At 33.1% G+C, this 17549-nt stretch overlaps 2 protein-coding genes across 5 annotated transcripts; one reads left to right on the forward strand and one right to left on the reverse strand.

Annotated features, from left to right (window-relative positions):
* Positions 1–855: 855 nt before the first annotated feature.
* On the forward strand, positions 856–3466 carry sip2 (septin interacting protein 2). 3 transcript variants are annotated; one of them, XM_088273186.1, is made up of 3 exons: positions 856–964; positions 1261–2602; positions 3091–3466. In XM_088273186.1, exons 2-3 carry the CDS (start codon positions 1340–1342, stop codon positions 3316–3318), a joined length of 1491 nt encoding a protein of 496 aa, XP_088129312.1. In that variant the 5' UTR covers positions 856–964; positions 1261–1339; the 3' UTR covers positions 3319–3466. The 3 variants fall into 3 exon arrangements, with proteins under 3 accessions (XP_088129312.1, XP_088129390.1, XP_088129236.1); XM_088273264.1 differs by having other exon boundaries at positions 879–960; XM_088273110.1 differs by lacking the exon at positions 856–964 and adding an exon at positions 971–1137.
* Positions 3467–5355: 1889 nt separating this feature from the next.
* On the reverse strand, positions 5356–16346 carry LOC148313897 (prolyl endopeptidase). Of its 2 annotated transcripts, none has more exons than XM_088272910.1 (16): positions 16194–16346; positions 15987–16097; positions 15139–15362; positions 14427–14614; positions 13724–13806; positions 13415–13557; positions 12446–12605; positions 12163–12282; positions 11066–11146; positions 10528–10713; positions 10122–10235; positions 9519–9667; positions 8648–8860; positions 7606–7748; positions 6906–7096; positions 5356–6119 (listed from the first exon to the last, which is right to left on the reverse strand). In XM_088272910.1, the coding sequence occupies exons 1-16, from the start codon at positions 16326–16328 to the stop codon at positions 6054–6056; spliced, it is 2307 nt and encodes a 768-aa protein (XP_088129036.1). In that variant the 5' UTR covers positions 16329–16346; the 3' UTR covers positions 5356–6053. The 2 variants fall into 2 exon arrangements, with proteins under 2 accessions (XP_088129036.1, XP_088129117.1); XM_088272991.1 differs by having other exon boundaries at positions 5869–6119; positions 16184–16346.
* Between the last annotated feature and the right edge of the window lie 1203 nt (positions 16347–17549).

The following is a 17549-nucleotide window of genomic DNA, read 5'->3' on the forward strand; positions in this document are numbered from 1 at the left end:
TCAGAACCTAAAATCTGGCGGTGTCAAAAGTCTGCGTAATCGGAGGGCATGTATGACTAGATGTATGGATGTGAAGGAGGCTAGGAGTGTATGTCAGGACAGAAGAGTGTGGCGTTCCATCCTCTCTGCCTACCCCTGCGGGGAAACGGCGTGATGGTAGTAGTAGTAGTAGTAGTAGTAGTGCATTTGGGGGGTGCTACAGAAGTTCAAGGGAGCGTTGTATTAAGTAAGAAAAACTACACTTTCATACGCAAAATTTAACTTTAACTTTGGCATAATACTCAATATTATGAAGTTCTTCATAGACGGATTTCTATTTTTCTATCGATAATTGTCTATAACCATAGTCTGTCTATATTTATTTGAAATATTTGAACAACTTGTTGGTATCTCGTATTTTTTGTTCCCGTTTTGATGTTTTTGTTAGTGTATTAGTGTGTCTCGTCATTTTCTGGTCGTTTTTTGAACAATCTGACGTTTACGAGTCGACCCCCCCTGGACAATAATGATAAAAATGTTTTTCAAGATAAAAACCGTCGGTACTTTTGCGTACAAAGAGCACGTACAACAATATTATTACAATACAAAACTTATAAACATTTAAAAAAAATAAAGCAATCGCAAACAATAATGAAATAGTAAACTATAACCTATGGAATAATTAATAATTATTGTATAATATAATATTAAATAAATAAATAGGAAAATAGAATAAATAACCGCATGACATTGACATTCAAATTTGACGTTTATTAATTTAAATGTTGCTAGTTTTAACGTATTATCCATACGTAGGTACCTGATTATTATTTTTTTCACCGAGAGATAAAAAAGTTTCACACGGTCTATGGAAAATAAACTTCAAATTTTGGTCGTTATCGGTCGTTATTCTTCTGATTTTTCATTGAGTTTCCGAGTTTTCGAATTTATCAAAAGAATAAACAGTGTTATAAGTAGGAAGTAGGTAATGTCATAAAGAAATTTGTTTATGTTTTATTAAAACCAGTTCAAGATTTCGTTTCAAAGTGATAATTTTTCGTAAGAATTTCACATGTTCACAATAAAAGATTTCGGTTTTGACGGAAAGAAATGTCCCAATATCAATATTAAAAGAAGCATTTCATCATTGGACTTAATGTAGCTATGAACACTTTTATATTTAATTTATTTTAACTATTTCTCTTTTATGGCGAACGTTATTTTAGAAAGTATTGTAAAAGTTGTGAATCTAATTGTTTTTGTATCGCTGTCAATTTTTAGATGCCCCGCGGGAAACATTTTGCAATTATTTAAAACCAAGTCAGATCCCAATATCGCCGATAAAAATAAATTAGTGAAGATGTACGATTGGGAACGCGATGTTATTACAGTAATCGGTGATAGTGATCGTTCTTATCAAACTGAGGATTTTAGAAGCGCCAATGACAACACCTTGGACAGTGCAGTTTCCGACCACTGGATGAGTATTGTGGGACGTGTTAGAGACGAGCCCCTTCTGGAAGATGAGGCAGTGCCGCTCGTAAAATCTTGCGAATCCACACCGGACTCTAAAACTTTTGCCAGCTTCGATAACACACTGCTGGAGTCGGAACCTGCCTGGAGGAAAGTGTCCGACGAGAGTTTTATAAAAATGGAGCAAATGGTGATGAGTCCCCTGAGGCGAACTGACATCGTGCCCGAGAAGAAGAAAATAGATTTCTTCAATCAGAGCAACTTGATAGTTTTCAGTCCCTTAGTGAAAAAAAGCGATGAAACTGATATTTCAAAAAGCAGAGACACCAAGGAAACTGATATTTCAAAAAGCAGGGACTCCGATATAGAAACTCAGTCTGAAAAGTATGAGACATGCGATAGTTACGATAGTACAAACACTGAACTGAAACAAGACATCTGTTACAACACTTTAGAAGATGTGCCTGATTATTTGACCGACAGCCATGAAGATCCCAAATCTCAAATGTTGGAAAACTCGCTTTGTTCTTTGAGTTCCGCTGTCGACGAATCTCTTAATTTTAATGACACTCTCGAGGAGATGGAATATTTAATAAAATACGGTATGAATTACGCCGCGCGAAAGTCAGAAGAAAAAGAGAAGATTGACAAAGAAGACGCTTTCACAATTACAAGGTCCGTTTCTCCTCCCATGAGTCTACCCAAAAGGGTAATCGCTCAAAGTAATAAAGAAAATAAATTTAAACTCAAGTCTCCGATCTTTGTCCCTCCTACGAGTGCTTCCGGTGATTCTTTCAAGCTCCCTAAAAAATCTGCCAGAAGTTTTTTCTATCCGCCACCAGCCCAAGCCTCCAAACTGACTCCGTCGAAGGGTACACCTTCTAGGTTGACTCCTTCGAAATTAACTCCTAACAAATTGACCCCCGGTAAATGTACGCCGTCGAAGTATGATAACATTTTGAGTCCCGTCCAGTACTACATAAATAACAGTCCCGTAGTGCCCAAGATAAAAAATGTCAGTCCCGGGATCAACTTGTGGGAAAAACAAGCGCAGAGAGCCGCATCCAGCGGACAGAGCATCCGCAATCGGAATCCCGGGTTACAGCCCCTTAAAGAAAAGGCTTACAAATCTTCAACAACGACAAAATTGGTAACAATTTGCAAAATCTTTTTAAATCATAACTGTACACCTTTTTATAGAAAGTTTACTTAATAAAACCTATTTAGTAACAATGATAATTACCAGCTCCAAAATACTCAATTAGGGTTAACTTGATTACACTTTTTGTATTAATTTCGCAACTGAATGAATTTTTATTATGGTAACATCTAATCTAATATAATTAAAGTAATGTGCTAAGCCTTAGGTTCAATTTCCAATTTAATTCAATATAAAAATAGCATACTTCCTCTGTAATATTTTAATATTCATTTAACTCTTTATTTTAATATGTAACATTAATTTGAGGAACATAACTATAAAATCAATATTAGGTTGAGAACTTAGCGCAGATTCCGAGTTTATGTATTGCAATTTTAATTAACAATGACTGATAATTTATTTCACTAATATTTACACATTTTATGGGTTTATTTTTTGGGTTTGATTTTGATATAGATTTATAAATTGATTTATAGGTGGAAACACCTCCGAAGCAAAGACTGCCGACTAACTTCAAGGTCGGTTTGATGGCCGAGGGTCTTCCCAAACCGACGGTCATCAAGCACGAGCGCAGAGAGAGGTTTGGAGCTCCCCTCCGAGAACAGAACTATGCAGAAGAAAGCTTCGCCCATCTCGCTCTCACCACCGGAGATGTGTCCGTGTGCATGAAGAAACCGGCACTGCGAACCCATACACTGAAGTAAAGTTTCAATGGCTGCGCTCTTTAACCACTTCTTCTTCTGCTTGGTGTAGGCCCTGTGGCCTGCTTTTAAGAGGGATTAGCCTCCTGCGATGTAGGTTCCCAGCTGTCAATCCATCTCTTTGGTGGTCTGCCCGGGTGTTGTTTACCTTGGGGTTAGGCGTACAGTGCAATTTGGGGGAGTCTGGATGGTTCCATTCTCCTCAAATGCGCCCACTTAACGACATCTTCGATCTCACATATTTCGCTTATCCTGGCATCCCTTATTCTGTCTCGTAGACTCTTACCAGATGTGCTTCTTAGACTCTTCATTTCTGACACTAAGCGGTGTCCGCTCTGCTTTTGATCCCATATGTCATGGGTCGCACACAAGTTTTGTATATTTTGATTTTGCTTCTGATCATCATGTCAGGGTTTCAACTACTTATGTACTTATGTTCTTCAAGTACTAATGTACTTAATTATGAGGTCAAAATAATTAAAGGCCTAGTAAGCTAGCATTTTTCTTGTACTCATACGTATTAGCAGTTTCCTAGTTACACAAATTAGTATCAGCACGGATATGCGCCCCGAGCTATCTAGCTGTTGCCGCTATCCTTCTTCTCCATTTCCTATACAATTATGTCCTTCACACTGACTCTGTTACTTCATTTATATCCCATAAAATATATTCCAATCCTAGATCTGGGTATCTGGAATTCAGAGCTGGTCATAATTGACATTAAGTTGATCCGTTCTGTTCCCCTACGCAACATCTTCTTCTCTATCTTATTCCTCATTGCTGAGGGTTGTGACCCTTGTGGAAGCAATGACTCTTTTCCAGTTATCCATCCCTTGACTGTGCCGCTACGTAGTGCTCCAACCACTGAGGTGCCTGCTGCTGCCTTAACTTGATTGGGATCTTCTTCTTCCTCTCTTCCCCTCCAGGCTACCAATCACAACCAGTCATTCCAGGCTATCCCCCCTTACGCAACATAGGGTACGGATATACAGATCTGGGCAGAATGGTAAATATTACATAAAGTAATTATTTAAGTTGTAAACCCTGAAAATGCTAAGATCTATATAAGTATACCTATGTATGTATACCTTATTGTATCAAAACACGATATTGTGAATTGTGCCATTTTCTCTCTTGTCATCGCAACTATATTTTACAATACTTGGTTATTTTTATTTAAATATTTATTCAAATAAAAATAGTATATTCTCTTTTAAATAAATGATGTCATCTATGTGATTCGTCCATTGTGTTTTCAATTATGTACATTCCAACTAAATATAATTTGTTTTTATTTAATAATTATTTCTGACACATAAATATTTTTAGTTTTATCTTTTATTCAACTTTACTATGTGTACAGTTGAAACATAAAATATTTTAGAATTTCTTATTAGAATATGATATCTTTGTTGCTCTGGTTTGCATCACAATTCAACTCGAACACATTGACTTTGGATAATTCATCTGTCAAGTCTGTTGTCGATCAAAATACTTATTTTAGACATTTTATTGTGTATATACTGAGTTCTATATCTATGGTATTAGGGTAAAAAAAAAAAAATCTGGGAATAAAACAATCAATAAAAAAGTATTTTATGTACAAAATTCGGTTGATATTTTATGAATGTGATATTTTTCTCCGTTTCTATTCATGTTTAATCGCTTACATTTTAGGTCACTTCATTTTTTAAGACATTCATCCAATCTGGCTAGAGTTATATTATCAATCCATCAAAGGAACCAAGATTCTTGTATGATGACTGATTTGTAGAACTTCATGAAGCATTCTTTAAGGCTATTCTTCATGCCCAAGGAGCTTCATTCTGCGTAATATTGCAGTTAGTTGCTCTGCAAGACTTGCTTGGTGTAATAAATAATGCATCAGGCTCGTTTCATGACAGTCCGTTGGCGAGGTTCTATTGCAGTTTTTTTCTGCATTTACTTGAGAATATTATGAATAGTTATTATTTGGTAGCTTTGAGATTTTTCTTGTTTTTTTTAAGGATATGTAATAAAAAAAAAAGATATTATACTTTGTATAAGATATTTTTATAGAAACTAGCTTGAAATTTATGTATATTTTTTTAATGGTTATGTAAAGTATAATATACAAATACAATAATGATTCCATTAGTCAATTCCAAACATTCCAATCAACATTCAAACTATCCTTACGACTTCAACTTCGACTTACGAATTCAAGTCATTGGAGTAACAATCTGTCCGTGGACATTGAACATGTAAATAACAGCTTCATATATTACTTAATAAATGATATAAAGAATAACCATTTGAAATTGTAAATTTTTTATCTTTTATTGTATTTTGATGTTTATTAAAATTTTATCGTGCCAACTTTCCATATTTGTATGTATAATATTACTTATATAATATAGTTTCCAAAATAACAATTGTTTATTTATTCCTCTTTCGAGAAAAGCACATTCAATTTGTGTAAGCTTTTTGACAGAATGTGCAGACAGGTCACTGTGTGTAGATAGACCATTAGAGGGAACATTGCTGGATTTTGGAACAACGACAAAAACTGGATTTGCACATTTCAAAATACTTTATTGTTAGTAAATACAGGTATGTATGCATGGCATTGACTTAAAGTAACACAAATTTGTTCATACTATTATGTTAAAAACTTAGATTAGAATACAGAAAGCTTGTACTGTGTGACAAAAATGGTAAAACATCGTATATATGACACAGGAATGCTGATATCAGTCTTATTTTATGAACTCGATGCCCAGGGATTGGGCGATGAAGCACAGAATATCTGTGTGCTCTTCAATCTGGAACAAAAGAATGATTCCCATCAAATATTAAATAGTAAGAAGAAAAATAATAAACATTTAAGTTAAAATCAATTTCTAGACTTTGTCATGTTTCAATTATTCAAAAGAAATTTATGAATATAAAATTGTGCTTCCTAGCACAATAAGTCTGACTAAATTGCGGTATCCATTATACAATGGAATATCAACAAAAAAAATTAACACATTGTTTGCAGGAAATGCTTAAAGGCGTCTTACATATTGTTGGTAGAAAGCGGGAGACACTTATAGGCGTTCTACTTGCTTACTTTTGGTAGAGCGCAAGAGACACCAAAAAACAATGTACAAATCGAAATTGGGTTTGCGATTACTTGTGATTAGTTGTATATGCTAATTTTTGCCAGGGTTGATGAAAAAACCGCCTGACAACAATGTGTTAACTTCTTCTTTCTTCAAACCCTTATCTGCACCTCAATGGTGTATAGGGAACTGCGTTAAATTTAGTGTTATCTTGATCGTTAGCACATGAAGGAAAGGTGATCATCTCTCCGCTTCAGGTACCAGTCCAGGGTAATATTGAATAAATTTAAATAAAACACTTATATTTATTTGACCCCCCCTGGGAATTGAACCCGGGACCTTCAAAATGGTAGCCGAGCATGCTGACCATTGCACTACGGAGGCGGACATGTATTAACTAATGAACAATAAACAAGAGAAAAGGCACCAATATTTGAATAAATGATCATTGGAATTGCAGAATTTTTATTTGCACGTCAGTTCAGTGTTATGATTTTTTCTTACAATTTTGGTGGTGGGTTTTCCACTGCCGTGTCCTGCCTTGGTCTCCACTCTGGCCATGAGTGGGTTTCGCTGCTTCTCTGCTCCGGTGGCAGAGTGCTGCAGCTCTGCTATGTACTTCAGGGAGTGCAGGGGCACCACGCGGTCGTCGTGGTCTGCAGTCAAGACTAGCGTAGCTGGGTACTGGGGACCATCTGGATACAAATTACATTGAAACAAAATACAAAAATCTAATTTCGCCATATTATGAAGAACAATAGTAATGCTATTCTATCTGAGGGTAGTCTCAAAATTCTAGGTTTTACTGTTTGTGTTTTTTTCTGGAAACATAAACTCAACGAATACTGAGGAAAATAATGACTATCATGTCATCTTTAAGGACAAAATATTGGGCGGAATGTTGAATATTGCGACACATAAAGTGATCACATAAATCAGCCAATGACAGACTGTAAGGACATTCCTACCTCAGTATACTTTTTTTTAATATATGTTGAGATATTAATGTTGTCTTATTTATCTCCAGTATACCAGTACATATATACTTAATTCAACATATGTATTGTTTAATGTGTCCAAATCTTTCGTTCATAAATGCTGGATTTAGATATCAACAAAATTATTTATATAAATAGCTTCTACGCTGAGAAAAACACTAAATGTTGTAAATATATTTTGATGGCATATGAAACTGTGTAGGTACCTGATTCTTTAAGATTTCTGATGTTGTGAAGTGGAGAGTATTTGATGAGGTTTTTGAAGTCTTTCTCCTCATTAGAACTTCCATAGTCTGATACCCAAGCGTGACCAATGGTAAACTTATGAAATCTCAGCATGTCCATCACACTGAAACAAAATACATTAATTATTATTCATTTGTGAACAGTAAACAGTAGTAAAAAATACACCTCAATCATTTATATCCAATTGTACTTAAGAAACAAGAAATTATTTGGAAGCAAAGTTGATTTTTTTGAGGAAGTATTTACATGTTTTTATTTTGTTAAAACGTAAATCGCTCACTCCTTTCAAGAACATCATAAATAAAAAAAACTTGATTTTTCAGGAGAACGTTTTTAAAGTTTAAAAATATAATACAAAGTATTAAAAATATTTATTTTAAACACAGTACAAAGTTCAATAGATGGCTTGATATTTATCAAGCCACTTATTGAACTTTTTACTGTGCAATAGATCTTTTTAGGTAAAACCTGAAGGTTTTTTTTTTATTTGAAAAAAATAATTAAACAATACCTTTTCTTCAAAATGCAAAAACAACACTTTCTGCCCTGCAGCGGGTAAATATTAAGTTAAGAATATGCCGCTTTTGTTGGGATATAGTATATTTTCTGGGCATTTCGAAAACATGCACAACTGAAAATTGACAATTTTTGATTTATGAAGTTCTTAAAAGGAGTGAGCGATATGTATTATACATATCGCTCACTCCGTTCAAGAACATATTTTAAAATTTCATTTCATTTCTTATGTAACAAAAACTGCAATGTACATTTAAGTGTAGTTTGTAGTGTTTTAAGGGACAAGGCATGTTTTATTCACCGTCAATAACTGTCCTTCTAAGATTAAGGAATGCCTAAACATGCCGTTATGAAAAACAACTATTCTAAATTAATTCGTAAAAAAACAATGCAAACTTTACCCGACCGCATGTTGTTTTTCATAACATGCCCTTATGAAAAACAACTATTCTAAATTAATTCGTAAAAAAACAATGCAAACTTTACCCGACTTGTGAAATGGCCGCTCCAAACAGGTCGGGTCTCTGGTTAATGCAGGCGGCCACTAGGAGGCCCCCGTTGGAGCCACCCTGGATGGTGAGGAGCGGCGGGCGAGTGTACTTATTCTCTATCAGATACTCGGCTGCCGACTGGAAGTCGTCAAACACATTCTGCTTGTTGAGGAGACGCCCTGCGTTGTGCCAACGCTCTCCATATTCTCTGTGAATTCACTCTATTTTTACCACAAACAAAAACATACAAAAAAGTTTGTTCTCATGGCGTTACTTTCTCATTTTATTGAATGACAACTTATAGATGTTGCTGACGAAGTAACACGCAGTTGATCTTCCATTGATAAATTACTTCTTGTATTATTTATATTTATTTTCTTTGGTAATTAAACAGCTTATACTTTTTAAAAGATTTATAAAAATAGTAAAGATTAATAATAATAAAAGGTAATTAAATAACTCCACATACACTAAGATCTCACTTTGCGTCGTAGATACGTTCCAAAATATCGCGACGTGAATTGAAATTTACAAAACGGGAAATTACCTTTTAGACAATTTAAAAATGATTCTCTGAATATGTAATATGTAATAAAAAAAACAGTGCAATTCAAAAAAACAATGACGCACAGCGAAAATGAGTCTTAATTCGGTAACAACGCAACTTCGAAACAATGCAAAAATAAACGACACAAAGCGAAGTCTGAGTGTATATGGATATTTTATTGTATATTACGAGAAAAAAGGTATATTTAAATATGGGAGGGTGAGTGTGTATATAAAGTAAAGTAACCGATTCAGAGATGTATTTAGCAAAGAACTTAAATAAACATATGTGAATAAGCAGACCTAGTTTGAGCACTTACCCTCCTCCTCTAATATTGGGTATAGCCAGAATTCCATTCATGTGCTGAATGAACACCAGTCGAGTCACACTGAAGGTTGGTTGGATGTTCACATTAAACCCTCCATAGCCATATAAAAGAACCGGGTTATTACCATCTAATTTAACTCCCTATAAAAAAAAATACTAAGGGTTAGTAAAAGTCAATCATTACAAATGTGAAAAATGTATTAAAAAATTCACCTCACATGACTAAAATCAAGAATGGCCATATTGTTTATATAGCAATTGAAACGAGAAGAGTTTCCGAAAAACTATGATTTGTAATCAACACATTGTTGTCGGGCGATTTTTTCATCAACCATAACCATAATTAGTATACTACAAGTGACCGCAAACACAATTCTGATCTGTACAATGTTTTTTAGCGTCTCTTAAGCTTTACCAAAAGTAAGCAAATAAAACGCTTATAAGCGTCTCTCGCTCTCTACTAGCAGTATGTAAAAGATAATTTATGGTGTTTCCCGAAAACAATGTGTTAAGAATAATGTATTTTAAGTTAATATGATACTAAATGGATAACGATACATATAAAAAATACATTTGATATATAAAAATACATTACCTTCTTGGATACAATAAACATAGGTACATTGGTCCCATCTTTACTTGAATAGAAAATTTGTTTTGCTTCATATTTGGAAGAATCTAGGTCTGGTACTGTCACTGCCCTGAATACCTGCAAACAAGACATCATTATTGATAATACTTTTTCTTCTAACCCTTATCCCCACCAAATGGTGCATAGGGTACTATATCATATCAAAACAGTCTCATCTTGATTTTTAATCACATGAAGGTGAGGTGATCAGTCCTGTGCTTGGGGTGATATTAATGAAATACTATTAAAAATTATTTATATTCATTTTCACTTTTCTGCGAATCAAACCCGAATTTGTTTTACGGAAGTGTGAAGGTTTTTTTTTTAAATAAATATTTTTGGTCACTGTTAGTAATAATAACAAAAGTACCTTTGGTTCAGCATTCGGTGCAGTGAAGTCGTAATGGTAGATCACTCCAGGAGTCATGAAGGAAACAAATTGGTAAAACATTTCCGTGTGTTTCTTCTTCCCAGAAAAACCAACAATGGTGCCAACTTCCAGAGGGAAAGTCTTCAAAAACTCTGCTGATGGAAGCAGAAACAGTTGGAGGATACTCTGAAATCACCAATTAAATAAGCTCTAATATACATTTTTTAAATTATTGATATTACTTAATTGGCACTTGGTAGTGCATAGGCGACAACATTGGATTGACACGGTGGTAACTTGATTCTCAATTATATGAAGCCAAGGTAATCAGCACTTCTTCTATAAGTCACTCGGTTGAGTGTAGTGTCCAGGGTTGCCATTATAAAAATACCTACCTGGACACTAAACTCAGCCTGTATTTTTCTCCTATATCAATAAGATCCTTGATATGTATTTTTGTTTGATTTACAAAAAACATTAACTGATAAAATTTAACCATGCAGTGATATTGGGAAATTATTTCAAATAGGATTTTTACCTTCACATCTTGGATGTAATTAATGACTAGCTTATCATTGTTTACGCACACGGCCCAGTCTAAAACATTGGAGGCGTGCTCCTGAAAATAAAAATACATATATTATTTCGAGAAATAAAAATACTTTGTGTTCTGATCCACTCACATTTTTATTAACCAACTAGTTTCGGCAACAACCTGTTGCCCTCTTCAGGGTTTATTTTTGTTTTTTGTTTAAAATATTGTCGATTATATTTGGGTTATATCCATTATTGGATGCAATAGTTTTTATTGTGTTATGTTCTATTAGAAAATTATTTTTTGACATGGGAATATTTACCAAACGGTGAATGTCTTAATAATAACAATTTTTCGGAATTCGCGGACCACATCTTATGTAATAATCATTCGTTCAATTTTGAAGATGGGATAGAAATTTTACATTGTAATAACAGGACTAGTCAAATTAATAATTTAGAGGTGTTAGAAATAAAAAAAGCGGTTAAACAAAAATTAAATATAATTAACAACCAAATAAACGTTAGTCAAAGTCCCATTTTTAATATTTTTCCCATAAAATCAAACCCAACCTAAACAGAGTTATCCCCTTCCTTGCTCTTACCCCTCCTTAAAACACCATTACCCCCACCCCTACCCTTTTGAAACACAACAACTTGTACACTGTTTCTTTTTAGATATATATTTAGTAATAAATGAAACCCTGAAGAGGGCAACAGGTTGTTGCCGAAACTAGTTGGTTAATAAAAATGTGAGTGGATCAGAACACAAAGTATTTTTATCTCTCGAAATAATATATCAATATGATCCACAAAGTTAATGCTTTCAATATTCAAAAATACATAATTTAACACATTCAAACTAGGTATTTATCACTTCACAAAAATAAGAAAACTCGAATACTTCTCGTGTTTTGTTATAAGTCACACTCGTAAAATAAAAATATATATGCGCCATCATGAAGCACCTTTAATACATTTAATGACAATTTTGCTATGTATATAAATTTTTCACAATTATTGCTATAATTGTAATATGAAACAAAAGATATTATGCGATTTAAATCAAACATCTCTAGTATAAATGTACATAGTTCTTACTTGTAAGAGAGTTTTCCAGTTCTCTTCTTGAGGGTTCTCAAGGTCTATAGTAATGAGTCGGTAATTAGGAGCATCCTTGTTGGTTCGGAATATACATTTTGAGCCTTCGTTGGTTATGTACTAAAACAAAAATATGTCATAGGTATTCGGCTGTCCAAACTCAAAACACAGTAAGGGGCATTTTTTTTGTGGTACGTTTTTTTTGCATTTTTGAACCAAGTAGATTCTACTTGTATGTATATGAAAATTGTAATCAACAAATACAAATATTTTATTTGTTTACCTCGTAATCAGCCTCAAATTTGAAGACAAATTGGGTGAGTTTAAGTTTTCCATTGATCTCGGAAGTCTCATGTAAATCAGCAAAGAATAAGAGATTGTCCCGGCAATCTTTTACTGGGGTGACTATCAGGTACCTGCCACAGTCACTCACTTCAGCGCCACTGAAATATTAATCCACATCATAAGTAAACAGATCACATAATGGATGAGAAAGAATTAAAGGAACACTGCGTTAACACATTCTATGCGGGGGTCTAAAAACAATAGACTTTGGCCGGAAGCGGGCGTTTTTTAGCAATAAGCGGAAAAATATATAACTTTCTTAAAATCGGCACAACTTCTAAACCAAACAACATTTTTGATTACAATTTTCAAAGAAATTATGCGTAAGGTTTGGTAATCATAGATAAAATAACAAACAATCTGATTGTGTTATAATTTTACCATATTTCTTAACTGAATATAAACACCTGTTATCTATTTGGTTAATGGTAATTCACATACTTTCAATTTGAAATATTCCCCATAAAAAAATATCGTGGTTATCTAATCCATATAATTATATGATTGCTTGTAACATAAATTATGTAAATAATAGAAAAAATATATTTAAAAATATAAATTAAATGATAAATAATAATAATTTTATGTATATTAGGATCAAATGGCAGGGGTTGATTTTATTGTTCTATGAGACTGTTGATTTTTTGTTTATCAGCACAAACTTTCACCTTTATCTGTCAACAAAGGAGAACTAGTAATAATTAGTTGCGGCGTTATTATTCCACGCCAACAAACAAACCCGTAATATGGCGTGTCCCCGCAAACAACTGACCGTCCGCAAAAAACAACATTTGCCGTTTCCTGCATATGTGATAAGGAAAAATCATACGATATATCAGTAAAAAATTATTTATGATAACAAAAAAATGTAAATATTAACTGCCGATAGTGAAATAATATTTCTTACATTCGCCAAAGAGGTTCCTCAGGAAACTCGGCCACCAAAACATCTTTAGACTGAGGGGTGTCCACAGTGTGATAGTACAACTTGTGGTCTTTATTAGCTTGAGTTTCCGACCCGTCTGTTTTACCTGATTGGTCAGGATAGCGCTACAAAGTAAAAGATACACTTATTATGTTATCAAATCAATTTTCAAGAAGTATTCTCTCAGATTTATCTCTCTCAGAGTCATGATGACTAAGAGGTTTTTACTACAATAGATTCTCTTCGAAAAATGCAACTCGAATTTAATATATTTTGAAATGATTTTCATACCCCATAGAAAATTCCTTTATTGTCTTTTGTCCATGAAATGGAAGAAAATTTTACTTTTTCTAGAACCTCTGGATAATCTTTACCTAAAATGCAATGAACAAAGTTAATAAAAAGAGCCAAACATATTTTTTTTAAAAGGTACGTTCAAAAGAATTCACACACACACTCTAAGTTTATGTAAAATCTATAGTTGAATATAATAAATATTAAGATACAAGATTTCTGTCCTTATCCATTATCACGGCATGTGACATTAAATTAGTTTGATATTTAGTGTCAAAAGTATTGTTAGTGTATTGACAGGTGTTGTGGCATAGTTGGGTAGATGATTCACAGTGAAACTGGCATCCCGGGTTAAATTCCCGCCAATTTCAAAATAAATTCAAGAATTATTTCTATTTAATCGGCCTGGGTGTTTGTGATGTATTCTTCAAATCTTACTTCACTAACCTGCCTACAGGCAAGTTTCTAGAATAGAGGCTTTGCTGGTTATTTTTTTTAATTTAAAACAAAATAGACAAAGTAAAGTTAGTTTTGAGAGACATAGACAAAGTAAAGTTAGTATTTTGTCAAGTTTATTGTTTTATTTATAGGTTATTTGAATCCAGTGTCAATGCTAGATCGATCCAGAGCAAAGAACATTTGATGTTCATGTGTGAGTCGGCAAATTATGGTATAGATGACATAATATAGATGACCGAACCTGTTTCCACATCTTTGAAGCGAATGGTGATCCAATCGGAACCACTGGCGCTCAGGCCGTAGGCATAAGTCTTCCCATCTTCAGAGAATGCGGAGCCAGACAACGCAACAGTTCCATCATCAGACAAGGTGTTGGGGTCCAGGAAAACGGTTGATTCTCCATCCAGAGAGTTTTGTACATACAGGACACTAAAAATACCCAATTTGAATCCTGGTTTTAAACCTTGGCAATTGTGAAATAAATAAATGAGTCATTAACAGGGGGTACATGTTAATGACCCTTTGTGCGATATAATTTATTTTATGATTAAATAATTGAAATGAAATCATGATATATTGAAATGATTAAACAAAAGTCTTGTTTTTATACCACTTGAGTTTTATTAAAGACTACAAGTTTCAGAAGCTAAACTTCCATCATTCAGGTCTGGATAGTAACTAAAATATAAAATATAAAATTGTTCTATGAATAAGGAGAGGGGAAAATTAGGGGGAGGGGGTTAGTCAAGGGGCGGAGTTTGAAAACAAAGGAAAAATGGAAAGCAAAGGTGAAGAATTTTGAAACAATATATTATTTAATAAATTATTCTTAGAATTTAGGTTTTTTGGATTTCTAAATTTTGTAAGTAATTCATAATTTGGCATTTAATCCAAAAAAACCATGAGAACGTTAGCAGTATTGCCATTAAAAGAAAAATGAAAAGTGTTCTTACCTCTGATTTTGTAGCCCCGTGTTCATGAAAAAGAAATATTTATTGCCCCTCTTAAATGGACATGAATATTTAGGATGGTTCCAGAGTTGGGTAAGCCTAGCATTGATATTGGCCTTATGAGGACAGCCATCGAGGTATGGTCTAGTCACCGCATTCTGAGAATCTACAAACTTGGCAGTCGCCTCAGATTCAGGATCTTCTAGCCACCGGTATGGATCGGCAATCTTTAAATATAAAAAAATATTTTGAAAAAGAGTAGGTACCTTGTAAATTCAGGATTAACCCTTTATATTTATAAACTAGTGATAAAGGTTTCAGAAAAATTACTATGGAATGTGTTTTTTTTTTATTGATAAAAAATGGTAAAATCCATAGTCCTGTTCAGTTTATACAAAAATGAAAACTATAAACATAATTCATACCTCAATTAATCAGATCACAGAAAATGAATTACGATAAACTCCAAAATATTAAGAAAAAAATTATTAGTTTATGCAAATGACATTTTTAATGTACGAAAATGATGTATCTACTTTTGAAATATTAAAGTATTTTCCTACAATTCTAATATTTAAAAATGGTTTTTCACTATTTTATTTTGTTGTGTGTTTGTTATGTATATTCAGTAAAGATTCCTACACATTTTTTAGGACTAGTAATTTTTATTGAACTTAATTAATTCAATTATAATTTTATTATGTGTAGGACATTCATTCTACCTACAACATTATGGTTAGATTAATCAGATATGCAATAATGCGTAATCAATTTAAAACAACTACGCTATGTTTGAATCTGAAGAGTTGCAAAATATACAAATTGTTCAATTATTTATTAACATATTGTACCTTAGTTCCATGGTATTCATCAAAAACAGTCTCATCTCTACTAGCTGTAGGATATTCAAAAGGCATCTTGGAACAACTAGTTCTCTGGCGAATAGAATTCAAGTGAAGAAACTAAAGAAAATAACACAAATTTGTTAATACTCTAATGTTATTGCTGTAATGCAAACGGAATATTTTTAAGGTTATGGATGATTTACTTCAACTCACAGAACGAGTAGAGCAGAAATTATGTTGCAGATTTTCTAAGTGTATTTTCGAGACAGTTATTGTTGAAAATGTTCTTTGAAAATGATGACAAGCGAAAATCGAAAGAAGAGATAGGTTTCTGACAGCTAACGTCATTGAATTTCTTGAGCACACGCGATCCAAAGAAAAACCGACAAACTGTAGAGCATAGAAATTACATTAAAAATTAAAGTCAGTACCTACGTTTCAGTTTTGAAGACAATTACTAACCAGCCATAAGCAATGTTTTTTTTCTTCATTTTTTGCGTTATGGAATTCCATGTACAATCCAAGTGATTGAAGAAATAGATAAAAAAAGACTTTTTCAGGGCGTATCATATTAAACGGCATAAATCAAGTTTGACTTTGGCTGTTCATATGAATCATGAAAAAAGATTAATCGATTTTATAAGTTAGAGAGGTACACACAATGGTAAAACAAAATAAATTTGTTTTGAAAAAGAAAAGTCGATACTTCCAGAAAAAATAAACTTTACAACCCATATGCTTGATTATCATAGCCTCAATATTCTCCAGCCTGATTTACAATGAGCACTGCAAACAGTGTAGTCTGAGTTACCAAGTGAGACATACTCCACCTGTCTATTTGGAATAGGCTTGTGGTAGGCCACAGCCTGCACAGATCTCCACGCTTTATCCCATATAAAAAAGTTCATACCATATGTGAAAGGGATTATTGTACTTAGGGGTTAAAAATAAAACACATTATTGAATAATACACTCTTACATTTATTAATTGTGTTGTGTTTATCTTATTATTATTGGCTGGAAGGCACTAACATTAACAAAATAACATATTTTTAGCTACAAATACCTAAATATCCTGTATGCAAAATATGATACACATTCTAATACTGATCGAAAACTATGCAATAAATAGTCTAATTTTGTTTTTATATTTGATAAATCTTTAGAATTTTAACACAAAAAACATTTTATAAATAAAATGCACCATAATTTATAAATAATAAACATTTATTTTATTTTATTACTGATGGGAAAATAATTTGAAAAATAAAAGTTTGATAAACAAATGTATAAGGAAAATTTGTCTATCGAAAGCTTACCAATAGTGATTATATAAATTGGAAATAAAAATCATCTTAATTTGTACAATATGTAATATGAAAATTACTTTATGAAAATTATTAATATCTACCAAAATCGTATGTTTGAATGTTTAAGGCAGCCTACTACAGACAAAACCATTTTATTCCCTTTGAAATGTGAGCGTACTGACTATATGAAGAAAAAAAAAGCCCTGCATTCCCTATGGACAAGTGGGATTTGAGTAAAAGGTAATATTAAAAAAAAAAA

This window comes from Brachycentrus maculatus, unplaced genomic scaffold, assembly GCF_059751285.1.
Source record: "Brachycentrus maculatus isolate JH-2025_06_01 unplaced genomic scaffold, ASM5975128v1 h1tg000004l, whole genome shotgun sequence".
Taxonomy (NCBI): Eukaryota; Metazoa; Arthropoda; class Insecta; order Trichoptera; family Brachycentridae; genus Brachycentrus; species Brachycentrus maculatus.

Excerpts from the sequence above, each read along its gene's own strand:
- LOC148313897 (XM_088272910.1), bottom strand. The coding sequence starts at position 16,328 with ATGACGTTAGCTGTCAGAAACCTATCTCTTCTTTCGATTTTCGCTTGT. Across the intron at positions 14,615-15,138 it reads ACGGGGCTACAAAATCAGAG|TGTCCTGTATGTACAAAACT; the intron begins GTAAGAACACTT and ends GGGTATTTTTAG. Across the intron at positions 6,120-6,905 it reads GAAAACCCACCACCAAAATT|ATTGAAGAGCACACAGATAT; the intron begins GTAAGAAAAAAT and ends CTTTTGTTCCAG.
- sip2 (XM_088273110.1), top strand. The coding sequence starts at position 1,052 with ATGTTCACAATAAAAGATTTCGGTTTTGACGGAAAGAAATGTCCCAAT. Across the intron at positions 1,138-1,260 it reads ATTTCATCATTGGACTTAAT|ATGCCCCGCGGGAAACATTT; the intron begins GTAGCTATGAAC and ends GTCAATTTTTAG. Across the intron at positions 2,603-3,090 it reads CTTCAACAACGACAAAATTG|GTGGAAACACCTCCGAAGCA; the intron begins GTAACAATTTGC and ends ATTGATTTATAG.